At 47.6% G+C, this 27,908-nt stretch overlaps 1 protein-coding gene across 1 annotated transcript in view; it reads right to left on the bottom strand.

Annotated features, from left to right (window-relative positions):
- Positions 1 to 776: 776 nt before the first annotated feature.
- Positions 777 to 27,908, bottom strand: part of Zfp64 (ZFP64 zinc finger protein) — a 72,755-nt gene continuing 45,623 nt past the window's right edge. The window contains exons 6-9 of the mRNA XM_026391007.2: positions 9,200 to 9,337; positions 8,575 to 8,637; positions 4,543 to 4,794; positions 777 to 1,831 (exon numbers count right to left, since the gene is read on the bottom strand). Of these exons, the coding sequence (XP_026246792.2) occupies positions 1,122 to 1,831; positions 4,543 to 4,794; positions 8,575 to 8,637; positions 9,200 to 9,337 (1,163 nt within the window). The 3' untranslated portion in view covers positions 777 to 1,121. The remainder of the gene's footprint in view (positions 1,832 to 4,542; positions 4,795 to 8,574; positions 8,638 to 9,199; positions 9,338 to 27,908) is intronic.

Below are 27,908 nucleotides of genomic sequence, written 5' to 3'. Positions count from 1 at the left end.
ACATTAAAAATAAATAAATAAATAAAAAATAAAGCATTGTGTCCATCTACAATTAAGAATATTAAAAACTAACAACAATAACAACCTGTTTGAGGGCACCCAAGACTTTATATTAAACAAAGTTTGTATTGAAAGGAAAGACACTGAAGTAGACAAACAAATCAGCTCTGGATAAATGATATATCCACAGGGATCCTCTAGCCTACTGAGTGTCAACCCCAGGACAAAGTCTGCTTATGAGGGTTAGATTTTCACCTGTGTCATTTAGCAAACACCAAGTGCATTTTGTGCTGCGAAAAACCTCAGCTTTAGGCTGTTCCAAATATCTCACATCCCAGAACCAGGTCTAGAGCTTACCACTCTGCCACTTTTCTTTCTGACACAACTCTTCTGTTGTTCAAATTCTACCGCCCACCGCGCAGGCTGCGCTACCATTAGCTTGACCTTTGGCGCCACCTCCAGGTCAAACTGCATTTTGCATCACTGTAAGGCTAAATCCCAAGTGCATGGGATTTATAATGAAGTCACTGAGTGGATGGGGCTCGGGAAGCCTTTCCTCTACCATAACCCGAGTATGGAGGAATGTAAAGAAAAATCGTGTTTCTCTTCTGTCACTCTACAGATGAGTCTGCCTTTTTATTGTAAAACAGATAAAAGAAACCACACAAATGTATAAGGCAGATGCTCTTGCGATCACTACCCAGGTTAAGAAATATAACTTTCCCAGTCCCCCCCATACCCTCCACATATCCCATCCTCCACTTAACCCTCCCCACTCTACAGATCAGTTCAGTTTTAGTTTTCTATGTCCTCTAACTAGCTGAACAAGTCCATCAGGGATGGGTCAGTTTTAAAGTCGGAGTCCATCATGGACAAGTCTGTCTGCTGGACGGAGCAGACTCGACGGAGCAGACTCCGTGGTCCCCACCTTTGAACAGCCCAGGCAAACTGCTCAGGCAGTGTCAAGGAGTGTCTCCGTGGTGTGGCTTGGGTAACGCATGTCCCCATGTTAAAGTTGCTTCAACCTGGGCTGCTGGAGGCCCGGGAGGTGGGACAGCCAGCTCCCGAATGGATGGTCCGCCCGGCCCTGCCTGGAACCCCGACAGCCCACCCTGGCTGCACTAGAGGTCATGGCTGGGCTCCAGGGGGGCCTCCAGCTGTCCCACAGAGACCAGGGGGCCGAGCTGTCCCGAGGCGCTGCTTTCAGGCGGGAAGGTGACCAAGTCCGAGTTCTTGTTTTCACTCTGGTCGCTGTGCTGCTTTTTATGGCATCTCAGGGAGTCGTCCCTGACGAAGGAGGCACCGCAGGTCTCGCAGCGGAAGGCCCTCTGGGTCACGATCTTGGCCATCTGGTGGGCACCGCTCTCCCTGAGCCCTTCCCTGCCCTGCGGGGCCCTGTTCTCGGTCTTGGCCTCATCCCTGTGCAGCTTGTCGATGTGCTTGGCCAGGCTGCTGGGCCGCTTGGTGTCGAAGCTGCAGAAGTCACATTTGAAGGGACGGTCTTTGCAGTGGACCCTGCTGTGCACGCGCAGGGCCGCGGCGCTGGAGCAGGAATAGCTGCACTCGGGGCACTTCTCGGGGTGGTCGGCCTGGTGCAGCCGGCTGTGCTCCAGGAGGTCGGCCCGGTCCCGGCCCTGGAAGGCGCAGTGCAGACACTTGAAGGTGTGCTTGATGCGGATGTGCGACTTGAGGTTCGCCTTCATGGTGCAGCGCACGTCGCAGAACTCGCACTTGAAAGGCTTCTCCCCCGAGTGCACGATCATGTGCCTTTTCAAGTCCGAGCTGATTTTGAACTTGGCGCTACAGAGCCAGCACTGGAAGGGGGTGTCCCCTAGCAACGGAAGGTGCGTTTCCATTAGAGCAGGCAGCAAACAGAACTCCCCCAAACATGCATCGGCACACCTGGCCGCGGCCAGACGACCGGGTGTTCTGAACTCCAACTATTGGCAACTTCTGAGAACACGCTTACCCTGGGTACCAACTGACCAAGCCCTGACAACGAGCCTAGAGGACCATTACACCCATCTTACACGTGGGACAACTGAGGCTTGGGGCTCAAGTAGCAGGGATTTGATGCAGATCTCACAACCTCCAAGTCTACTCTGGATGACAGTTGAGTTTTAGATCGAAACTCTTTAACTGACATCTTGGAATTGAAAATGGAAGAAGAGGTGAGGTGTAGGTCACATGCATTTTCCGAATAAAGGTAAGATTTAGGAACAGGCTGACCATAGTGTTTATATTACAATCAGTTATTTGGTTTGTATTACTAGTTGAAAGTTTTAAAAGTTTTTTTTTTTTTAATTACAGATTTAGTTTTATGTATAAATTCACAGATGACTGCAGTAGTAGGGACAGGGACACATGATGAAAAGCCATAGCCTCCTCTCTAGTCCCTCTGAGCGAGGATAAGAATGTCAACCATCCCAGCCAGCCAGCCACCTCTTGCAAGCTGTAGGCGATGGCTCCTGCCCTCTCAAGCTACCTCCTAAAGGTAACAGGGTTTAGTCCACCTGAGTGAGGTTTGGTGAGGATCCCTCTCCTCTCCCTATTAACTCCTCACTTCGTAGAAGCAGCTTTATTTGTACATTTAAGTTCAAAAACATTTCCATTCTGTCCTGTGAATTTCCATATGTTAGTCGTATTCAGATTTCAACTCTGGAACCAAACTACAAATAATTTAAATGAGGACAGAGTATGTGATATTTGTCAGAGTCAAAGATGGCACCAGAATAACAACCATCTTCTTATAGGGTCATCGTGACACCCGGACCAGTGGCTAGTGTCAATGACCATCAAGGTTAAGCTGTTCTTTCCTTTACGTGCTCATTTTTGGCCACTACTTAGCTTGGTTCTTGACTGGGGCTGTGCAGTTTTTGAGTAAAAAAAAAAAAAAAAAACAAAAAAACAACTCACATAATATCAAAAGTTATCCAGTCTCAATTATATACTTTTCATGTGATTAAAAAAATGCTTTTGTGAATTTTCCCTGCCCCTCATTGTTTTGTTCATGTATCATCCTGATACCTCTCCTTGCTAGAATCCCAGGTAGCTATACTCCGTCACACACAATATATTTCATGACACTGTGTTTCCTCCCTTTTTTTTTTGCTACAAGAGTATCTTCTAGTAACTTCCACTTTGGTGGCTGGGAGAACAGTCTTGAATCCTTACATTTACTTCTATTTCACACTCATACACAAGACAGTTGAGCTGGGTACGGAATTCTAAGGTCAAAATCATTTCTCAACTTTGAGGGTGAGTTTCACTGTATCTAGGAGGCGATCCTGCTGAGAAGTCTTTCTAGGTATGGCTCTTCCCTTCCAACTCCCTTCTGCCTGGATGGCATCTTGTGAGCCCTCTCATTTTCCTGGACCCTTATAATTGTGGGATCCTTTTAGTTGCTCATTTGATTTTCTCACTTCTATTTCTTTTCTTCCTAGACCTCATCAGAACCCCACGTTACAGTTTTTATTCTCAATTCTCTACCCCAATTTCCTCCACTCATTACTGGGAAACTTCGTTAACCTTATTGCTAATAGCTCTGGGTTTAATTCGTGTCTTTGTTCTATCTCTTCATAGAGCTCTAATGTTCTAGATGGAACATTTTTGCTAGTTGTTGACAGCAAACAGAAAGCAAACATTTTTTTTTTTTTTTGTCTATTGCCTAAGGACCCTCTTACTTTTGGGATTCATTATTGGTTATAGTTGGTACATTTCATGTCATATATTTCTTTCAAATGGCTCACAATCCTTGGCTGACCATATTTAGAAAGATAGACTGGTTTAAGGATGAGAGCTTGATGCCTGCTTCTGAGTTTTTGTATGGGTGTTGGCTTCTCCCCTGAGCTTTGGGGCCTTGGCTATCTCTTTGTCCACTTGGCTAACTCCACGTCCAGAGCTCGAAGGGCATTCAGACATTGGCTGGAAAGACTGGTTCTCTCTCACCTTCATGGCTGCCTGCATTTGTCAACTTGGATACAGCTCTCTTTAGTCAATTTTAAATGTTTGCATTTTCCTATCTGCTTGATGCCATCCATAAACTCTTTAGAAATGCTCATCATGAGCCTCATTAAGAATGTTTCATCCCCCCAATTTTCTGTGCCACAATGGGTTGGTCCTATTTTTCTAGAATTTTAGTGGGGTCCATAGCAGGGAAGGAAACATTTCAAGAAGTCTGATTTGCAATTATATTCAACTGACTTTGCCACATCCCCCAGTTAAACCATACAAAGTCAAATACTGAAACGCCCAGTTTCCAGAGCCAATGTTTATTTGAGATACATCCTTTGTTGCTTGGCTGTCATATTGAGTGCCCATCCCAACCTATATTTCCGCAGGTAAGTTATAAAACTCAGCCGTCAGACTGTTTTACTGAAAGCTGTTGTTGTGGTAAAGAAAACCTTGACAAGTCACATAACCACAAACTCCAAATTCCTTTGCTTCTACCACCATGTCATTTAAAGTTGCTCTTGTTTTAAGTAAAAGGAGGTTAAGAAATTAGAGAAAAGCAAGGTCCTGAGGTCTGTGGGCCAGACTTACCTGTGTGGGAGCGCAGGTGGACGGTGAGCTGGCTGGAGTTGCGGCTGGCGTAGGGGCAGAGCTGGCATTTGTAGGGCCGCTCATCTGAATGGATCCGCAGGTGCTTCTTGAGGCTGCTGCTGTCCACAGCAGCATAGTCACACAGGTGACACTTGTGCGGTTTCACGCTGGTGTGACACCGCATGTGCATGGTCAGGTTGTCTTTCCGGCTGAAGCACTTGTCACAGAACTCACACTTGTGTGGTTTGTCTCCTTCAAACACATAAGGATTCAAGGTTTTAAGTGTTTACTAACCAGGAGGACGACACAGATTGAACCAAGATGGGCAAATGGCCTGGAGACGGGGAGACCCTGACTGAAGGCTAAATCAGCACATTGGGAAAAAGAAGCAAGCCATTCATTGATGGCTGAGAAACTGAGGAACCCTCAGGGAAAGGAGACAAAACTCAGATGGAAGCAAATCATAGGCCAGGCTCTCTTCGGAAAAAGGGAGTGGTTACAGAAGTAGCCAGGACCAGGGCAGCAGGTATGGTGGGGGGCTCTGGCAGCTTTCTGGCTACTAGTTGAGAATGCTCAGGTGGACTTCTTCCTTTGCTGATGCCCTCCAGTATACTCACTGTCACCCAGGCTGGCAGTAAATGAGGGTACTGAGGCCTGAGAAAGAGTACAAGGCCTTGGTAGCTGGAGAGGCCCTGGTTAGTGGAGAACCCCATGTCCAGGACCTCTCCAGCCAGCACAGAGTTCCACCCCTGCAACTACCCTCGGCTGATCCAATAAACATGAGATCCAAGACATGCCCTACTCAGAGCTTGCAGTTGTTAAAGCAAACAGGAGTTCTGAAATTATGGAAATAACCAGGGGAGGCAAAATAAGACTTATAAGTAGGCCGACTAGCAGAGAGGCACTCAGAGTCACTGGTAATGATGGCAGGAGAACACCCTCATGTGCACATGGTCGTCCACCCAGGCTGTCCCCAAGAACCGCCAGGAACATTAGAGTAGAGAGGCCGACAGCAAGGAGCTGCAGCCTACCCACACACCATTCCTTTTTTGTTGTTGTTACCGTTACCAGGGATTGGACTCAGGGCACTCGACCACTGAGCCACACCCCAGCCCTATTTTGTATTATATTTGGAGAAAGGGTCTCCCTGAGTTGCTTAGCATCTTACGGTTGCTGAGGCTGGCTTTGAACTTGCGATCCTCCTGCCTCAGTTTCCCGAGACACTGGGATTATAGGCATGCACCACTGTGCCCAGCTACACACAGACCATTTTAAAATATCTTTGCATGACAGTGTTTATGCCTTTCTTGCTGGCTTGCTCCCAACCCCAGTCTTCACCCTAATATAACCACAGTCTCATCTTAACCGGCAGCTAGGGAAGGGGGGTGGAGTAATGGTTAAATGAACAGTGGTATATGGTGTTCTGTAATTCACTAACTTCAGCCAGCCTGATGAATAAAATATAGTATCCTCATCAAACTTGAACTTCATTGCTTACGGCCTTTGGCACATGACAACCATGTAGTCTGGACATTCTGTCCTGTTATAAGTTTTAATTGATCTTCTCCAGCTTATTTGCATGAAAGACAGCCTTGTCCTCCTAGTTACTGGTTTAAGGTTGCACATACTCCACTTGGAATGGAGAGGTGACGTCATCCTGATTGACTGCTGACTGGGCCATGTCCAGTCCATTCCTCCAATGACCTGACACTCCCCTTGCTCAGATGCTGGGCTTGCCCCTCCCCCACCCGTTTCCAGCTTTCCTTTTTTTGTGGTGCTGGGAATTGAACCCAGGCCCTTGCACTTGTGAGGCAAGTGCTCCCCCACGGAGCTACATCCCAGCACTCCCCCCCCCATTTATCACACCACTTGAATTACAGCTCTGGGGCATTTCAGTTTCTTAGAAAGTACACGTGGGGCTGTTGTCTAAGAATGTAGCAGCTTTTGTGTCTTCTGGCTTCCAGATGGATTCTGAGGCAGGGAAGGCAGCGGGTACGGAAGCAGAGGTGGCAAAGGGAATTCATTCTGGCTCTGTACGTTCAAACAAGGCTTTATTCACTTTTCAATGGAGTGATTAAAAAACCGGAAAATGAAAGCCATGTGCGTAAATATACACACAGAGGCGTATTTGCTGATACACTCACTGTATGAGAGAATAAGCCGTTTTAAAATTCTCCATTCAGAAATAATTCCTGTTAACACGATGCTTTTATTCTCAAGGTTTTGCATGGGACACGGTAGGAATAAAGCATATTTTAAAAAATATTTTTTAGTTGTGGATGGACACAATACCTTTATTATTTTTATGTGGTGCTGGAATGGAACCTGGTGCCTCACGCATGTGCGGGAAGTGCTCCACCCCTGGGCCTCAACCCCGGCCCCAGAGCATATTTTTATTCCGCTTTTCTCCCTCTCTACAGGGCATCCTATTTCTATCATATATTTCAAAATTATTTTGTTTTTCTTCCTCTGGAATGAACTGGCATTTAAGGTATTAAAATACTAACGTAACCTCAGAATGAAGGTCAATGAAAAGCTGAACCAATGTAGGCTCAAGGCCGGGCTTTCCAGGACCTCCCCGACGTGACCACAGCCAGTATATTCCTCCCCTCCTGGGGGACAGATCTCCTACAGGCCTGTGCCCTGGGCACCGGGCACACGGTCTAGCTGCCCATACGCGCCCTATACCCTCTTTACACCTGCCAGCCAAACTAGCTGCCTGCTCTCCAGGAGAGTCAGTGGTGCCGGGGGGGCGGGCGGAGACTTCCTTGGGAGTCTGTGGTCCAGCTTATTTCCATTCTACTACACTCGGCTTATCTTTGTCACTGTTGATATTTGTGCTGACATGGGAGCAGGGTGGGGCAGACCTGCTGGCGTCTTCACCTGGATCAGGCGGTAGCACCAGCTCTGCGGGCCACGGCCACGCGCCCCCAGGAAGAGAGTCAGGTCCACTCAGAGTGCAGCGAGGAAGCAGTAAAAACAGACTCAGTCGCCCCCCGAGTAAGTTCTGCGTGATGAAGTGGGAAGCAAGCTCCAGGTGCTGCGGCAACCTGAAGTTCGCCTGTTGTCTAGGGAACATGCTTGTGTGACAGTCACCCTGAAGCTGAGCTAGTGGTTTCCCCACGTCACACCATTTTGATGAACGAACAACTGACAAGTCGTGCTTTTTATTCAGTGCTTTTCATACTCAGTGTTTGGCAGACATTCTTAAAAATGAACTAAGTGGGGCCAGGCGTGGTGGTGCTCGTCTAATTCCAGGGGCTGCAGAGGCTGAAGCAGGAGGATCCCGAGTCCAACACCAGCCTCAGCAGCAATGGCAAGGTGCTAAGCAACTCAGAGAGGCCCCATCTCTAAATAAATTACAAAAAAAAAAAAAAAGAGGCTGGGGATGTGACTCAGTGGTTGAGTGCCCGAGTTCAATCCCCAGTATCCGCCCCCCCCCCATTGAACTAAGTGAGCCTGTTATCAAGGAAAATGACCCAGAGTACCATGAGGACTCTTGGGCTCTCTAGCTGTAGGATTCTGGAAGACAGGTCTGACTCTTGGTTTCACAGCTTTTTTCAACCTATGGAACATGCCTAATTCACCACAAGGCTCCAAAAGTTCCACATCTCAGAGAATTTTGAATTTTTCCAATTAGGGATGCTCAACTGGTAAAATCTCTGCAAATAACTGAAAATTAGAAAAAAAAAAAAAAAAACTCCCAAATCTGAAATATTTCTGTCCCAAGCATTTTGGATAAAGGATATTCAACCTGCACTTAGATCTTCTGAGAAGACATTAACAAGTGAATTTCCCCCCCATGGCATAATGAAATGGTAAACCAGCCTTTTCCAAATGACAAAATAAAGCATGGATAAGATTCAGAGTGCAAAACAGACCAATAGATTAGAATTCAGCAGTTTGCAAAAGTCCTTGATGGGGTTGCAGGTCCACACAGTGACTGTTTCTAAGAAGCTACCATTTGCTGGGTCCTGGTACCCTCCCTTCCCTCACATCCCAGGCCTGCTGAACATGTGCAAGGGCACCCACCTGTGTGGATTCTTAGATGGCGGTCCAAGTCTTTCATGCCGTGAACAGTTTTGAAGTGGCACCCTGGAAGGGAAGACAGCACAGTTCTTAAAATACACACAGTCCCAACCATCTACCAGGGTTCGACTCGTGATTGTCAACTTCATGGCGGAGCGAGAGTGTACTCTCTCCATCATCGGTTTTCACCTTCCACCTGGTATTCCATAAGTTACCCACCCAAGACAGCTCTCGACTATAAAAATAGGCTTCTGTTAGCCGGCTGTGCCCAGCTGTAGGCTAAGGTAAGTGTTCTGAGACGACAGTTGGTAATTTAGGTGTATTTTCGACTTAGGGTAGTTCAATGAATTCATCCAGAAGTGACCTCTCCCAAGTTAAGGGGCACCTGGGATTTCAGAATAGAAGCTACTAGGAATATGATGTTCTGTTGGGAGTGACAAGGAGCTCTGGATGCTCCACGACTTCTGGAGCCCCCCCCCCCCCCGCCCCAGGAAGACTCTGTGTGGATATGGATTTCCACAGGTCCTGACCATGTGGGAGGATGCAGGGACCTCGAGTGAATTCCCAAGGAGCTCGCATGCCCACGCCTGGCACAGGGAAGGGGCTCCGGGCGCCAGGTGTACTATACCTGGATAGCAGCAGTTGAATGTCCTCTCTCCAAGGGTGGCGGTTTGTTCCCTTGACTCTGAGGGGGGTGCGATGGCAGGAGTCTTTTGGGTGTCACTGCCTTCAGGAGGCTTTGGAATGTGACTGTCTCGTTCTGAAGCTGAAATTGAGACATGAAGCGTCACTGAATTTCTCAACCACAACCACCAAGGTGAGTCCGAGACGTAGGTTTAGGTTTAGCTGATCACACTTTCCTTTACCTGGTTTTCTCCCTTTTTTTTTTTTTTTTTTTTAAACATTAGAGACTGAACCCATGGGTGCTTCACCACTGAGCCACATCTCCAGCCCTTTTTAAAAATTGGAGACAGGGTGTCACTAAGTTGCTTAGGGCCTCACTAAATTGCTAAGGCTGGCCTCGAACTTGTAATCCTTCTGCCTCAGCCTCCCGAGTCACTGGAATTACAGGTGCGCACCCCTGCACCTGGCTTCCAAAAACATTTAAAAAAATGGAAGCCATGGACATTACAGTTTGTCTTGCAAAAGTCTTCTTCCTGTAACTACCAATTTCCTAGAAACACAGGTGACAGAGGGATTAACACCTGTGGCACAATTCCAACTCAAAGCCACTGAAGCACACCGAGAATGACTTAAAGTCCTAGTTTTTAAAAACAATTTCCAACTTATCACAGGCTGATACTTTTGTCAAACATAACATGAATTACAAGGAAAATGATAGAAAGGTCCAAACATTGTTATGATTAGAGATGACTGGAAGCTGGAGGCCCTGGCCATGTCAAGTGCAGGCTTTAAATGCTTCACTTGATTTGGTACTATTCCCCCAGCCCTGGGGATTAAACTCAGGGGGCTCTACTTCTGAGCCACATTCCCAGCCCTTTTATATTCTGAGAAAGGGCCTGGCTCTGCTGCTGAGCTGGCCTGGCACTTGGGATCCTCCTGCCTGAGCACCCCCACCCAGTAGCTGGGATGACAGGTTTTGTTTCAGTTCAACAGGCCCAGACCTTGCTTCGAGTATCATTTGCTCTCCAGCAAAAACCAGTTACACCAACAAACAATGTGAAGACTGAAGAGGTAAAACCACAGATGGAAGGACTCGAGATGAGGATCTAAAATATTAGAGCCTTATTGGGTCACACATTGGGTCACACACTGTAAGATCCACTTAAGACAGTGAGAGTGTGCAGATTCCCCGAGAGCTTGGCAGAGTTGTAGATTTTAGGGGTGTGAAGATGAAATGAATTCAACGCATCCTCATGGTTTGGGGACAATTTTGACATGTTTCCAAGTGGTATAAAATATTCAGGGTAGAATAGTGGTGTGCAGGAGGAATGTGATTGGCCATGTGGAGTTAATTGTTGCTGTTATATATGTTAAACTGTGATTTTTTTTTTTTTTTTTTTTGGTGGTGCTGGGGATTGAACCCAGGACCTTGGACATACTAAGTGAGCACTCTATCACTGAGCCACATCTCCAGCCCTGTGAATTGTTAATTGTAAGCTGAGTAATGGGTGTGTCAGTTTGTGCCATTATTCTATTTGCAGTACGGCTGAACCACGTCTAATCGACATTCTTACCTGCAAAATGGTTAGATAAGCCTACAGGTGAGATTGTTATAGAAATTCTTAACTTCATGTGGGTCAAAGACTAAATAACTTTAATAAGTTTTTAAATAAGTTATTTAGGAATAAGTTACTTAAGTTCCTAAATAACTCAAAGGTGATTTATCTCCCAATAGACTGAAATCCAAGCGGGAGTGCTGTCAATGTGAGATTTTGAAAAACAAAAACAAAGAGATGTGGACTAGTTTATGAATTACAGGTCAAGGTCTGAGAACTTTTGGCTCCAGATTATAATAAAAGGTGGATTCTATCTTTATTTTTTTTATTTATTTTTTTTTTAATTTTTTTTTTTTTTAGTATTTATTTTTTTAGTTTTCAGCAGACACAACATCTTTGTTTGTATGTGGTGCTGAGGATCGAACCCGCGAGCGCGCTACCGCTTGAGCCACATCTCCAGCCCTGGATTCTATCTTTAATGAGAGCTTTACCATTAGCAACCAAAAGCACACTGGTGTGGACTTCAGTCCTAGGAAGACAGTTAGTTCAGCTACGTGCTAGCTGCGTGACTACTGGCAAGTTACTTAACCTTTCTGAGCCTCAGTTCACTCAGCTGTAGCAAGTGACAATTTACATGCCTGAGAGTTGTACAGTTAAAGGAGATGAAAACTGTCAGTTCTCAGGATAACATGTTGAGAAAATGCTCATAGATACCTGGCTTCAGATGCCAAAAGTGAGTAGAGCTATGACTGTCACATCCAACCAGTTGGGTACCTGAAGCCCCATAACAAGGGTCTGAACAAGTGATAGAACCCATCGGCTCTCAAATGAGGACCATTTGGCAATGCCTGGGGACATGCTTGATTGTCACAATCAGTGTACATGCATGTTTGATAGGGGGTGAAGGCAGGGATGCGGCTGGACATACAACAATGTGTAGGACATCCCCTACCCAAAAGAAGTGGCCTAAATGTCAACAGTGCCAACTAGTCGCATGTTAGTGATCTGAGTAGGATCTGACACCCCGTGTGTCAGAATCACCTCAATCAGAGAGCTCATCCCAGACTCGGACTAGGAGGTGGATTTGGAGAGAGTCGGGGTAGATCCCAGGAATGAGAATTTTTAAGATACTCCTTGTGAGATTTAAACCTGTGCTTCCCAAAGGGCAGTGGCCAAAGCATCAGCACCACCTGGGAACTAGTAAAGTTTGCAAAACCTCACACTATGTCATGCGTATCTTAAAAAAAAAAAAATAAAGGCAGAACCTCAGGCCCCACCTCAGACCCACACCATCAGCCTGGACCCTTGCAGCGTTCCTAGGAGACTCATGCATGCGAGGTCCCAGAAGCACTGAGGAACCCAGTGTCAACCAAGACTTTAATGGCATTTAGCATTGTAATGCAATTTCCCATGTTCTGTTCTAGCTACTGATGACACATTTTATGCATGGGTGGCTTCCTTGGTTTAGACTTTGGAGACTTCTTAAATAAGGGTATAAAATGCCAGCATGCCCACCATGTACAGAGCAAGTTTTTAGCAAAGGATTAAGGATTCTGTGGCTGACCAGCTGTTATCCCAGAGATTTCCAGGACTGTGATGACTGTAGTGATCATGCAGCTGGGACCCTTTGAAAGGCAGCTGTATGGATGCTTAGGGGATGAAACATCTTTTCCATTTTAGTAAATTTCTGCAATCTGCACACATTCGCGTGAGCGCACACCCGCACCCATACCCACACCCACACACAGCCCATTCGTGGAATAACTCTCATCCAGTGGTTCCCAATCATGAGTGTGCATCAGAATCACCTAGAGAGCTCGTTAAGTCACAGGTGGCTTGGGCCCCATCTCTAGAGCTCCTGCCTCAGTAGGTCTAGGGTAGAACTGGTAAATTTTTTTTTTATTTCTAACAAGTCCCCAGTTGATGCTGATACTGGTAGTCTGGGAATCACACTGAGAAATTCTGCTCCATGAGAAGGGAGGGAAGAAGCCCAGAGACCTTCAGGGTTACAGGGATGGAAGATTCTAGTCGACTGAAACCTACGGTGCCTGACCTATGCCCTTCAGGGGAGGGCACAAACAAAATCTTGTACTAATTAACAATTCACATTTTAAAGAAAACCATTAAAATCTCCAGGGTTTCTTATTCCAAGGCGGTCAAGTTAGACTGAAAACTGAAACCTAAATGAGGTGTTGTTAAACAGGGGTTTAGGGAACTGTTTGGGAAGCCAGCTCGGCAGTTACGAACTTCAGTTCCACCATTTATTTGTTGTGTGGCCCTGGGTGAGTTACTGAACCTCCCTGTTCCTGGGTTCCACATCTGTAATGGAGATTACGGTGCCCGTCTCATAGACATGGATGAAGATTCGTGGTCAGTATTATGTACACGGCGCCAAAGTCAGCACAGTATAAATGTTCGTTTCATTCACTGAGGTACACTTAAGAGCTCCTGGACTGTCAGGGGGAGGAACATGCACGTTTCTAATAAAAACTTGAAAAAAGGCAAAAAAAAAAAAAAAAGATGGGTCTGTAGAGCCCCCGGGACTGCATCCAACACTAACCACACCCAGGAGAGCCTCTGATGGGGAGGTGAGAGGAGCCTCCACCTTGGCGCATCTAGGAGTCCAAAGCAGGTAGAAGCCCACTCTCCTGAGGAAGGCACAGCTGGGGGAAGAGACCCCTTGAGCTTGAAAGTGGGGGTGCTCAGGCTTGACAGACACCAGGTTAGCACAGCGAGCACTGTTGCCCTTTGGGAAGTCACTAGTGGCGCTGGCAAAGTCGCTCCGTGGCAGAGTACTTGCCTGACCTGAACCAGGTCCCCAGGTTCCACTCCCAGAAAAGTGGAGAAGTTGCCGGTCTTCTGCATCTGGTTGTTTTGCTGACCATTATTCTATCTTCACTGGTGGTGATGGGAGGTCTAACAATTTAGCCTTTCCCACTACATTCCCCTCCAAAAGCTCCTTAGTTTGCAAGTGGCCTTGCAACTCAAGAATAGCTTCATCCTAATGAAAAGGCCCTGCCCCTTGTTCAGGGTCAGAGACCCAAGCTGTGCAGATAAAGCGCATTAGTTCCATGACCCCTTTCCTCCAGCCCTGGCTGGGCCCAGGCACACTAACAAGCCCTGCTCCTGCTGCAGGGCGCCTAGAGTTGACCAGAACACACCACGAATTTCCTACTCCCCAAGAATCAGGACTGTTCACAGAAATAAAAAGTAGCTCAGTGCACCGACTTTGAGCTCCAGGCCTGGTTTTCAGCAATTCTCTTCCATAATCACTTCCCTCAAAGAGTCAATATCCCCAGAACCTCCCAACTTTCCCTTTATGCAGAGGATCAGCAGGAACCCTGCCTCCCACTCCAGGGGGACCCTACAGTTCCAGCCAACCTAGGTCTCAGGCACAGGGGTCCTCATGTACTTTGCTTAAGTTTTATTTTTTGATTTAATTTTTTCCCCAAATGCAAACTATTTCTTTAGAAGACTTTCATTAAAGTACTTCCCTCCACCACTTCCTCCAGAAGGTGTAGTCAAAGCCCCTCTGACCCATGGTCATGCAGGGTGGTGCTGAAGATAACGGGGCGCCAGCCCTGCTGGAGGTGTGAGCTCTCTCGAAGAGGGAGGATCAGATACCCAGCCCCCGCCGCTTTCTGGGCAGAGAAAATGCAGGGGAGAAAGTCCAGGGCAAACTCCTCTCCCCACCCCCTTACTTAGGAAAAAGGGGAAGGCAGGGAGAAAAGTAGGAACCCACATTGTCTTGGCTTGAGCGTCAGATACTCAGAAGGAGAAGCGCCTTAGAAGTGCAGATCCCTACCCTCCCGGGAGATGGGGGCGGGGTGTGCCTAAGGGTGGCGAGGAATTCCGCGACTTAGAAAAGCTCCCCTCCCGCAGGCTTTTCTCAGGAAGAGGATCCTGTGATCTCCGGGGTTGGGGGTAGGGAGACACGCTACCCCGCGGGGTTAGGGTAGCCGGTCCACGTCGCAGCCGTCTTTGCCAGGAGTCCACGTGGCAGCTGGGATGACCCTATCACTGTCCTGAATCCCGCCCCCAGTGACTCCCGCCTCAGTCACAACCCGTGCTGCGCCGACACCAGGTCTCGGACCTCCACTGACCCCCAGGCTCCAGCCTCGCAAATGCTCGGTCTCTGCGCCGGCGTTTCCCTCGCCCGGACCACCCCGCCCCGCCCCGCCGTCTCCACCGCTCGCTCCCAGCCATCGGTTCCCGCCAAGGTGCCCCCTCCGTGAGACCTTCCTTGGACAACGCATTTGAAATGCTCCCCATTGCCGCCACCACACCTCACAAGTCCCCTTCTTGGCGTTGGCATGATTTTTCCAGCACTGATCTCTTAACGCGTCCTACGTTTGACCGGTTAATCTCACGCGCCCACTCTCTCGTCCCCACTGGACCACAAGCTAAGGAACACCGGATTTTGTCCTCCTGGTTCATAGCTTTGTTCTTCTGCAGGCTCGAGCCCCAGGTCTGGCACCCGATAGGAATACCACCCCATTCCTGGGACCAACGCAGGTCCCAGAATGTCCACCTTCCGAGCGCGCTGCCCAGGGAGCCCGCACACCCCAAAGACAGCCTCCGAGGTGTCCTTCCAGCGTGTTTGGGAGGCGAACCAGTGTTTGTCAGCGCGTGCGGGAGTGGCCGGGGGAATCGGCAGAGGGAGGGGCACAGTCACCTTCCGAGGGTGTAGTTTACCAGGGGGGACATGTCATTCACAAAGGCCGGGGCGGGCGCGCCCAGGTCCGAGGTCCAGGACACCACTTGGAAGCTTACTTCTCCATTCCACGCCCCCTGCCCAGAGCTCGTCCCCACTCGGTTCTAAGGACGGCGGAGCAACTGTCCCCAACTCCCAAGCAGGGCGTCCCTACTCACCCAGCTCCTCCGCCACCTGCGGGCCCACCTCGGCGAACTCTTCGGAGTTGAGATGCTGGGGCTTGGCCTGCTTGCGACGCGACATGGCGCGAGGGCGAGGCACCCGGCGGGTGGGTGCGAGTGGCCTACTTCACCCAGCGATTTCCCCGAGTTCGGAAATTGCCCCCTGCTCAGCCGGAAGGCGCACGTCCCGGCGACTCAGCTCCTCAGCCGAGCGGGGAGATTTATCCCGAGTCCTGACGGCTGATTGGCCTGGAGCCAAGACCTCAGGGGTCCTGCGCACTAGTGGTCCACGCCGGGGCAGCCCGCACCACCCGAGAGCTCGTTAGAAATGCAGACTCTCGGGCTCCACCCCAGACCCGCTGAAGCAGAATCTGCATTTTAACAAGATCCCCAGGTGATTCGCATGCACATTAAAGTTGGAGAAACCATGTCTGCATTTTAACGAGATCCCAGGTGATTCCTTTGCCCATTAAAATTTCAGAAGCACAGCTCTCCTCCAACTTTAATGTGCGCACGAGTCACTGGGGATCTCGTTAAAATGCAGATTCTGACGGTGTGGGTCTAGGGTGGGGCCCGAGCTTCTGTATTTCTAACGAGCTCCCAGGTGATGTCGCGGCCGCCGCTGCCGCTCAGGCCGCGCTTTTACACTCGCTCTTAATTGGTCTGGGCTGGGACCTGGGCGTTGGTCTATTTTTTAAAAAGCTCCCTGGGTTATTCCGATGCGCCGCCAAGGTGGAGGAGAACGACCTCCACTCGTGGTTCTCAACCTTGGCTGCGGAGTCGAATATAACATTTAGAGGGGGACCAGAGAGTCTCCAAATGCGGGGTGAACTGTTCCTGGAAAAGTCGGTTAAAATGCAGATTCCGCCAAGTTCTGGGTTCGGCGGCTGAGGGCAGGAATCAGTGTTGTTATCCCTCCCGCTCCGCACGCTGCTCCCTGCTCCCGGGCCAAGCTCCTGTCCTAGGACTGTGGCGCCCCGGGTCGAGGACCACACAGGAGGAGCCTCTGAGGCCGAGGGCGCCGGCCCCGCCTCGCAGGTGACTCAGGAGCAGTCCTCAGGGGTTTAGGCTAATTGGCGTTCATGCTCAGACTAGCTGCGACCTTGATGAGACCCGAGGGGGAACCCTCCTTGCACCACGTGAACGACATCCAACAAGGATCGAGGAAGCCACCTACACCCCACAGGTGTTTACTTTCTTCAAATTGGGGAGTTACTTAAGGCAGGGCTGCGCCCCAAGCTTGCCTGAACCTGAGAATCACGTGTGTGTGTGTGTGGGGGGGGGACCCCGTTGTTAAAGACCCAGCCAGGTTCAGCTCAGAATTCGTGGGTTAGGGCCCCCTGATCTGCATTTTACAATCACTGCAGGTGAGTTTTATGGTGTGGAGAGTCCAAGAAATGGCCTGCCGGGTCCTGTGGGCGTCAACAGCGTTTGTGATAGGCCCTCTGTTACAGAGGGTATGTTGGCAACCCCCGTGGCAGGGCCTGTGAGAAGTGCATTTTTACATTTTTCAAAAGCTGAGTTGTTTTCCTCAAAGTTCTCCTTGATTTTCAAGTTGTGAATCAACTTAGGAATGTTTGTGTAAAGCTGGGTGAAGTCATTCAAGGTTAAATCCCCAAGACTTACAAAAGCAACTTTTAGTTTCTTTGGGCTGTGTGCGTAGCTACCCATATCTGTACGCATTTGGAGACATACATGTACTGCTGTTCATGGTGGCTCCTGAAAATGCCTGGGGAGTCCGGATAAACTGGGAACAGTGACTGCCTCTGGGGAAGGGGGGGGCACCCAGGGCAGAGGAGCGGAGGAGATAGGGACCCTCCTTTATACTGCCAGGTGTGTGTACACACCAGTGCATTTACTCCAGGTGGGCATTACTTCACCTCCTGTGCACACAATCAATTCCTGGTCCATGACACATAATCATTACTGTGCTATTGCTGATTTGCATCTGTGGGGTTGCTTGGGTACCTTTTGGCTTATTGTGATACAATAAGTAAGAGAGAAATTCTTCCCACCTAAAATCTAGTACTTTAACCTCAAGCTACATCTCTATGTTCCCTCCACTCCTTTCCCCATTTGATAACCATCAAAAGGAACTTACCAACTTCACTCCTTTGCCTTTTCTCTTAAGCAAGTTTTATTACACCAATATGTATTTCTAAAAACATACACCATTTAGGGACTGGGGCTGGGGCTCAGTGGTAGAGTGCTTGCCTAGCACCCTTGAGTTACTGGGTTTGATCCTCAGCACCACATGCAAAAATAAAACAAAGTTATAAAGAATGTTTACTGGGGTTTCCTGGCTCTGGGAGTATTTAAAAAAATAAAAATGTGTGCAATTTTAATTTTAAAGGACTTCATAAAAGGGTACATAATATTCCAGGAATTACTTTTTCCCACACCTTATATTATTGCTAAGAGCATCCAAATTGCTGTTATTGTTCACCCATTTTGACTTATATGTAATATTTCATTGTGTGAAAAAAAACATGGTTGATTGACTGTCCTGTTGCTGGACACTTGGGTCCATGCCAGGTCTTGGCTACTGTGCACAGTGCTGCTATGACCCATGAGCTTTGTGAAACTGTCAAGCTTTCTCTTGAGTGAATGTGTTCTTGGGAGTAGTATAAGAGATAACACCAAGCTGATTGCACCAACTATGTGTCCCCAGCAAGGGCTAAGAGAGAACATGCAGCCACGCTCTTCCCCATAAAGGAAAACTCATTGTAAAGTCTTCATTTTTGCCAACTATATTGATAAAAAAAAATGGTATCTTACTACCACCTCAGTTTATATTTTCCCTGAATGTATTCTTTTTTTTTTTTTTAAATTGGTACTGAGGGTTGAACCCAAGGGTGCTTAACCACTGAGCTACATCCCCAGCCTCTTTTTACAATTTATTTAGAGACAGGGTCTTGCTGAGTTACAAAGTGCCTCGTGAAGTTGCTGAGGCTGGATGTGAACTCACGATCTTCCTGCCTCAGCCTCCCAAGATGCTGGGATTACAGGCATGCTCCACCATGCCCAGCTGAATGTATCATTTCATCAAAACACTAGTGAAAAGTATGAATATTTCCCACCAGTACAATGGCAAGAACTGATTGGTTTTATTTTTGTAAGGATTGTTTTGCTATTTTGCAAAACATCCCTTCAAAGTCCTGGTCTTAAGTTTATTAACATGTTCAGTTTTAACGGCTTGATTTTAAGTATCATAATTGGAAAATTGTAAAAAAAATAGGTGAGTTACAGGAAATACAGATCTAAGTGAAAGCCAAATATATTATGCTTAAGTAGTCATGACTCTCCCCTTTTCAATCATATTTGGCAATTATGCCAGTTTGGAATCTGGCTGATAAATTTTCATCTGTCCTGAGAAGGCAAATTGAACTGAAGAGGGTGTGTCAGTCACTATATTTTTATCAAGTGGCCTTCAAACCCACGTAAACTTTCTTATTTTTGAGAAGACAGTTGAACAGACAAGTTTAAGCATGCAGAGAGCAGCTTTTACAGGTGACAACTTTCCTTGTTTCAGCAACAATGTCACATAGCAAGGGACTCATCCCACCTGCCCTTCAAAATTCTTTCTCCGCAGGACGATTCTGTGGAAGGCAAGTTCCTTCCTCATTCTTGATAGGTTGCCTTTATCCTGATTTTATAAATGACTGCCGGGTAGCCTGCTTTCTTCACAGAGAAAGTTAATAAATTCTCCACTTTTATCACTTTGTAAAAGAATAATGGAGAAAATCTGTAACTTTCATAACTCTTAGATATTTTGCCAAGAGATAAATAATGCACCTCTGAATTACACAGGAGTTTCCTGGTCACTCGGCATCTCTTTCCAAAGCATCAGGAAGATCCCAGAGGCAGGCTGGGCTTGGTGGCACATGCCTGTAACCCCAGCGGCTCAGGGAGGCTGAGGCAGAAGGATGGTGAGTTCAAAGCCAGCCTCAACAACGGTGAGGTGCTAAGCAACTCAGTGAGACCCTGTCCCTAAAAAAAAAATACAAAATAGGGCTGGGGATGTGGCTCAGCACAATGTAGGAACTAAGTACAGACAGGAACCTGCCTGACTTTGAACCTGGCTCTTTGGGGGTGGGGGTATGTATGCTCCGTGGAAGAGCAAGCTCAAGGTCTTGTCTTGGGTTTGATCCCCAGCACACAAAAAAGAATCCTGTTACTTCCCTGCTGTGTGATCCTCTAAAAAAGCTGCTCTGTGTCTCATTTTTTTGACTGGTGAAATGGCAATGTCACGACACTAGGGGATTATGGCGAATGGGTTTATACTCACAGGGTGCACAGAATACTGTCTGTTAGACACTGCTCTGTTAATAATTCTTTATAATCATAGGGTAAGGGTTATAGTCATCCGTAATAACACCTAACACTCATCTATAATTGGTTGTTCCCCTTAACGAGGCACAGATATTCCATTTTACATGGAAATAAATTTGAAGCAAACAAACGTGTGGTGACAGCCCTCCACTCTTCTGAGTCACAGAGTTCTCCTGCTTTCCTACCAGCTACAGTCCACACGTTAAGTGAGTGAAGCTTTCTTCTTTCTTAAAGAGACAGACATAGATAAAAGCACATGATACCAGGGCCTCCCAGGTGTGAGCGCCCGGCCTGGGTCCTGTCTCCTGAGCCACCTCTCTGGTCTTCTATTGTCACTACTGCTGCTCTCCATTGACTACAGCGTGACCAAACCAATGTTTATCCAGGTACAAATGACTTCCCGAAGGGCTGTAAAGATAGACAGGAGCAGGTCTTATGGCGTCATCGTACTCCATCAGGAATTCATTTATTTGTCCATCTGACAAGGCATTTTGAGCCCACACTGTTGCCTAGCATGGTCCTAGGTGCTGGGGACAAGGTGGCATCCCAGACAGGGCCCAGCAGGGCAGTCAGGAGTAACACACCAATGAATGTACAAAGTCACTTCAGATAGTGGTCAGTGCTGGGATCAGAACAGTAGGGAGGGATGTGATTGAGAGCGAGAGGGTGGTAGAGAGGGAGTGGCTTTTGAGCTACAACCTGAATGTGATAGCCAGCCATGGGAAGAACCAGGGAGACAGCAGTCCTGGGCCAGGGGATGGTAACAGCAGAGATGCTACAGGAAAAACACACTATCGTCTTTGAAGCAAAGCAAGGAGATTCAAAGAGTTCCCAGAGAACGGAAATATGGCACATTAAAAAACAAAAAATTAAAGCTGGGAATGGTGGCGCAGGCCTGAAATCCCAGGGGCTCCAGAGGCTGGGGTAGGAGGATCAGGAGTTCAAAGCCAGCCTCAACAAAAGCAAGGTGCTAAGCAACTCAGTGAGACCCTGTCTCTAAATAAAATATAAAAAGGGCTGGGGATGTGGCTCAGTGGTTAAGTGCCCCTGAGTTCAATCCCTGGTACCCACAACAAACAAATGACAACAAACTCAAGCTCACCTAAGATTAGTGAATGTCAAGTTAAATTGAAATTCTGTGTCCACCTGTCTGAAAGATTAAACACACATGCTGAGCATTTCCCAGCTATTCCCCATGTACACGGCACTTTTCACAACTACAAACTTTTCAAACTACATACTTTTCAAACTTCCAGTGCATAAGAATCATCTGGAGTTCTTGCTAAAATGCAGATTCTGGTTCCAGAGTATCTCAAAGTTAAAAGTGTATGAAGATCACCTGGGGACCTCATTAAAAGGCAGAGCCTGATCTTTTTTTTTTTTTTTTTTTTTAAAGAGAGAGTGAGAGAGGAGAGAAAGAGAGAGAGAGAGAGAGAGAATTTTTAATATTTTATTTTTTAGTTCTCGGCGGACACAACATCTTTGTTGGTATGTGGTGCTGAGGATCGAACCCGGGCCGCACGCATGCCAGGCGAGCGCGCTACCGCTTGAGCCACATCCCCAGCCCAAGAGCCTGATCTTAATGCTTTTCAAACTTTAATGTGCAGAAGCCATGGAACTTGTTAAATGCAGATTCAGGGCAATAATCATACGAGTTGTTCAGCCTCACTAATTATAAGAGAATAAAAATTAAGGCAATCATGAATTCCCTTTTTCTTCTCACCTATCATATCAATAAAAATCAAGAGTGCTGATAACATCTATGTCAGGGGGATTGGTCTTCTAATGTACTGCAAGTGGGAACATCAATGTTTACAGCCACTTTGGAGGGCAGTTTGCCAATAGATTTTTAAATGCACCCTGCCAGTGATTTATAAATTCTGCTTTCTCTCTCTTCTCTTGCAAGGAAACATTTGCACATGCACACGAGGGGGAATGGCCAAGGATGCCTGTTGCAACACCACTGCAACAGAACTGAGAAATAACCTACATGTCCAACAATAGGGGAATGGCCAGATCAGACTGGGGTTTAGCTCTGCCATGAAATGTCAGGCAATGGACAAAAATAACCAGCCACATTTATGAACATATGATGGCTAAAGCTCCAAGGTATAATGCATTAAGGAAAAAGGCAAGATCTACATAGATACCTAGAATTAAACACATATTCAAATACATTTATGCCAGCAACTGGCAATGTGGCTCAAGGGGAAAGGGCATGCTTGGCAGGCACAAAGTTCTGGGTTCAGGGGCTGGGGTTGTGGCTCAGAGGTAGAGCGCTCACCTAGTGTGGGTTTGATCCTCAGCACCACATAAAAATAAAATAAAGATATTATGTTCACCTATAACTAAAAAATAAAAAAAGTCCTGGGTTCAATCCCCAGCACCAAAATAAAGTTTAAAAAGCCCATAATGTTTTCCATGGTGAAATATATGTAAGTCCAGAGGAAAAATATAGGAAGAATGTATATTGGCTACATCTATCCTTAGTGATATATTTTTTAAGAGAATGTATTTTTTTTAAAGAGAGAGTGAGAGAGGAGAGAGAGAGAGAGAGAATTTTTTAATATTTATTTTTTAGTTCTCGGTGGACACAACATCTTTGTTGGTATGTGGTGCTGAGGATCGAACCAGGGCCACACGCATGCCAGGCGAGCGCGCTACCGCTTGAGCCACATCCCCAGCCCGAGAATGTATTTATATACTACTTACAATTAAAAGAAATAATTAAAATCAATAATGAAATCATGGTAACTTTATACAATGGAATACATTCTATGTAACTAACTAAAAGAATAAAGTATTTGTCTGTGCACTGCTATGGAAAATCCTTCAAGATACATGAAGTAAAACATCCAAAGGCCAGGAAGTATATAAATTACACTGTTTCGAGTAGACAAACACATATATGATAGCATTTCTATATATATATATATCTTCCTCTCCTTCACAGACTGGATGCATAGACATGCGCTTGTGATTGCTCAGGAGACCAGGGATCTGGAACAGGAACTATCCCTGGGGAGGAGGACAGAGGTGTCTGCAGTGAGGCTGAAGTGACTGGTAGTGGGCGCCATATCTTTCAGCAAGCTTTTAAATTTTAAGTCACAAAATTCAGCCTACAAACAAGAATGTGCAAAATGTAATTGTGTAATTTAAGGGATAAAATGAACACCCCTGTGGCCAGCACCGGCTAAAGCTATGGAACCTTCTTTAGGCCAAAGAAACTGCACATGTGGAGGCTTCTCCTGCCTTCCGCCCCCCTCTTCCACTTGTGTGATTTTGCATGATCATTATTTTAAAAAATGCTGTCACCTAATAGTGTGCTGCCTAGTTTTGTCCCTCTCTCTGTCTCTCTCTCTCTTTCTCTCTCTCTCTCTCTCTTTTTTTAGTTTTGCATCTTTAAGTCTTTGAGATTCAGCATGTGGCCGCTGCCCGGAGCCTGTTTATTCTCACTCTCAGGCAATCAGAGGCTGGGCTGCACCACACGTACACCTTCCCTGCCAAGGGCGCTCTTTAGTTTGGTAATTAGGAGCCCTGTAGCCAGGAACAGCCTTACCTAGGTCTCCTGATTCATGTGTGTGTTTCTCTCTACCCAGAATCTGCATTTAACAAATCCCCCAGCTGATTTTTCTGCACATTAAAGTTTGAGAAGCATTAGAATCAGGCTCTGTTTTTTAACGAGGTCCCCAGGTGCTCTGTGTACAAGTTTCACTTGGAGACACTCTGGAAACAGAATCTGCATTTTAACAAGAACTCCAGGTGATTCTTATGCACAGGAAGGTGTAGGTGCGGAATGGCTGCATTAGGGCCTATGTTCACAGCCGGCTTTCCCGAGAATTTAAAAAGCAATATATGCTGATGGGAATGTGAATTGATAAAGCCACTTTAGAAACTGGTTGACAAGTCACTAAGGCACAGTTTTGGAAAGGGAAAGAACTGGGGACATACTATACATTGGCCACTTTCTTTTAAAAGAGAAAAACAGCCTCTCATTCAGCTGCTGGCTGCTACAGGCTTGGCATTCCTGAGCTGCAGAAGTGTGTTCTCCAAGAAGAGGGCTCTCAGCTCCTAGCCCCCGCAGCAGCGTGTGGAAGGCCTGGGGTGGGCAGTTCTTTCACCTGCCCCCCCCCCCCCCCCGACCAAAAATGTTTCCTACCCTTTGTGACAACAGTGACATCGCACAAAGCAACTGCCATCTTGGGGGTTGTTAGTGCCACACATCCTCCCTGTCTACTAGGACCCTCCCTGGGCTTGCCTTTGTTTCACAAAGACTAACTGGTGCCCACTGGGGGCGGAGGACATGCTCATCTCCAGGAGTGCAACAGGAGGTCTTCAAGGAAGTCACAGGGCCATCAAGAGGACAACAGGTAAACAGCGATGATTGAGGGTGCTGAGGGTCACGCAGAGGAGGCGGGTAGAGAAGGGGGTGAAGGGGGCGCCTGTACAAAGCCCAGGAGGTGAAGAGAGGGCACTGCTGAGACACCCCAGTGGGCAAGCCGGGGTGCAGGAGGCCGGGGGAAGGAGGTGGGGGGAGGCGAATGCCCAAGACTCTGGGTGGCAGAGGGAGAGAATCACATAATTGCCGGCTCCTTTCTTACCTCTATGGTCTGATGCCTGTGTGCCCCCCAAATTCATGTTGAACTCCCCCCCCCCCACGGCCCATGGTGATGGTGTTAGAGTTGGGGCTGCGGGAGGTGGTTAGGGCCCGAGGGTGGAGCCTTCCTGAAGGGGGAGAGGCCACTCCCTCCACACTGCCTCCCCCCAGGGGACAGGCCTGAAGCTAGGAGGTGCCATTGGGAGGAAGCAGCCTTTCCCAGACGCGGCTCTGGGGCCTTGAACTTGGACTAGTCGAGGCAGGGATTTCTGTTGTTGATAAGCTACGCAGCCCATGGCACTTGGTCACAGCAATTGAGGCACCTGCTCCCTTCCTGAAGTGTCCGGGGGCAGAGCTCAGGCCAGCTTTGGGCAGGTATTATCCTGTCTTATCCTGAGGCAACGAAGGATGATAACTGGGGGAAGTGGTCAGGCCTACGTGGATGGAAAGGGTGGACACTGCCATGGTGGGGTCCCGCGGGGCAGAGTCTAGTCACATGGTCACACAAACTACCCGGGAGTCTGGGAATGGGGATGTGATAAGGTGGCCGTGTGCTTTGCTCACACTCAGGGGGACTCTGGACATCTACCCTCTTCTTACCCTCGCACATACCCAGGGTAATATGTGATTATTCTTCACAGAGCTCCACGATGGCAGAAACCCTCAAACAGCCCCGTGTGTCTGCAGGTCATTCGAAGTGAGCTGCGGCAGAGCCACAGGGGGAATGCTCTACAGCTGAGCTGGAGGGTGCTCTTTTGTGTAAATATGTGAGGGTCTTCTGAATATATTAAATAATAAAAAAGCAAGGAACCGAGTTTTGCACAGAGCATGCTACTCCTTTTCGCAGAGGGAAGGGAAGGAGGTACTCATATCTGCTGATGTGACCGGGAGGACACTGGAAGGCTGTGCCGTGCAGCACCTGCTGTTGGTGTCCTGCTCGTGTCCCCTCACCCTGTTGCCTAGTGCATGCTAGAACGACTTCAAAACCCTCTGAAAGCGGAAGCCACAAGATAATGCAAAGAGGAAGGAGGTGGAGAGCGGTGAGCGAAGCAGAACAGCAAACCCCAGACAGACAGACAAATGTGGGACGTCCATCTCAATCACGGCAGAGGGAACACCCAAGAAATCTGGAACTAAAACATCTAGCTCTGGCATCTGGCCTGCTGGCCTGTGGGCAAGCTTTGGTTGCTCCGCACGGCAGATACCTTCAGGTATTTTTCTAGTTATCAGGGCCTTGCACGCATGTGAGCCTGGTCTAAGCGTCCCTGGAAGAATGAGCTGGTTTTACACGAGTTGATGTGAAATGACTGTGGAATCCGAGTCACGGGCTGAGTCCACCCTCTAGGTGTACCTCGTACACAGAAGTGCCTGGCGCACAGTAGGAACTTTATAAACGTTTAGGGCATGAATCCTGAATAAAAGATATATTATTAAATCAACAGAGAAAGAAAGACAAGCTACAGAACAATATTCAGAGGAAGAGACCATGAAAAAGAATCAAGAAAAAGTAAAACAACAAAAATATATACACGTAGGCAGGAGTGAACATAAGAATTTCTGAAAAGAAGCTGGGCCTGGTGGTGCACGCTTGTAATCCCATCGACTCAGGAGGCTGAGGCAGGAGGATTTCAAGTTTGAGGCCAGTCAGCAACTTAAACCCTGTCTCAAAATAAATAAATAAACAAATAAACTAAAAGGGCTTCTTGGCACTTGTTATTATACTCATGAATTGAAGGAGAAGCTGAGATTCAGAGGTTAGATCATTCATCTGGGTCTGATGTCTGGGAAGACGTGGAGCTGGGATTTGAATCCATTTCTTTCTGACCTAACAGCCCTTGTACTTAACCAATGCACTCCTTGCCAATTGCCCCAGTTCTCCATGGACCTGTTTCAGCCTCCAGTCCTGGCTGAAAAGACCTGCCTAAGGGTAATGTGGGCGTGCCTATGCCATTTACCTGGATTAGGTGGAAAGATGTACTATCAAGATGACTGCAGGGACCCAGCCTGGTGGCGTAGGTCTATGGTTCCAATGACTTGGTAAGGCTGAGAAAGGAGGGTCACGGGTTTGAGCCCAGCCTGGGCAACTTAGTGAAACCCCAAGCAACATAAGGAGACCCTGTCTCAAATTAAAAAATAAATAAATAAAAAGGGGCTGGGGATGTGGCTCAGTGGTTAGGCACCCCTGGGTTTAATTCCTGATACCAAAAGGAAAAAAAAAAATAAAGATGACTGCAGCTTGTTAAATTGCAAGACATTTTAAAACAGAAAACTTTAGGTTCTCACAGAGGATTCAAAACAGTGATTTTTCAAATTAATCTGAAGCTGGGCTCCCCTGGAGGTGCAGGGTAGCTTAGATTTAGCCCCAAATTAGACGATTCCTCTTTAGGCAGCTACAATGTCTCCCAATGCCAGGGCCTTTCTAGTCCCTGGCCCTTACAGGCCCTTCTGCTGGTAGGGCTGGGCCTCAACAGGGGAAAACTTGCCTCTCCTGAAAGTTAGGGAGGCTGGCAGGTGCTGGCAGGTTGGGTGGGGAGCCCTGCTATGGCAGAGAAAAGAGAATTGTTCAGGGGGGAAAAAAAAGGAGGGGGTGGGGGAGGAAAAGAAGCAAGTCAAGAAGCCAAGATGGAAATAATTTTCACAAGGACTTTTTTGCCTTTTTCACCGTCCTTGTGCTGAAAGTGATTTGAAAGAGGCGGCACAGGGAGAATGTGGTTCCACTCATCCCAGGGCTGAGCACTGGGCACAGTCAGTAGGAGAGCCCTCGTGGAGGACATTCACCAACAGTCTATTGTATGAGTCTCTGTTTACTGTGTCACTGGGAAACCTCAAAATATCAGTGGCTTTCCGCACAAATGTTTATTTTCTGTGGCTCTCCTGGGCTTGGCTCTAGGCTGGGGCTGGGGTGGAACTCTACCCAGGTGGGGCTCCTTTCTCCTGGGGCCACGGGCTGCACAGGGCATGGTCTTCAGCCCTCTTCCCAGCAGCCCACTAGCTCTCCACTGGCCAAAGAAGTCCCACAGTTCGCCCAAACCACTGGGGCAGGGAGGCCCGCCCCATACCATGATGCCAGTGGACAAGGTCTTCGTGAGCACCCAGTATAGGGAGAGAGTAAGGGTCCCAAACAGTAATCCAGTCTACCCCAGCTACCAACAGTAAAAACAGCAATAACGTCAGAACGATTAAGACGGAGCCATCCATTTATAGTAATCATAAATTTATATCTAAAGTACTGGGTGGAGCATTCAGACTTTTATCTGCCTGAGGGCATATGATTTGTTATTTTTTTTCCTGGAAAACTGACCAGAGGAGGGCAGTTCTGAGCTTTGCCTTGGGTGTGTTGCTGCACGCCACCA

The sequence above is a fragment of the Urocitellus parryii genome, chromosome 6, assembly GCF_045843805.1.
Source record: "Urocitellus parryii isolate mUroPar1 chromosome 6, mUroPar1.hap1, whole genome shotgun sequence".
Lineage (NCBI taxonomy): Eukaryota > Metazoa > Chordata > Mammalia > Rodentia > Sciuridae > Urocitellus > Urocitellus parryii.
This window is presented reverse-complemented; position numbering and strand designations above follow the sequence as displayed.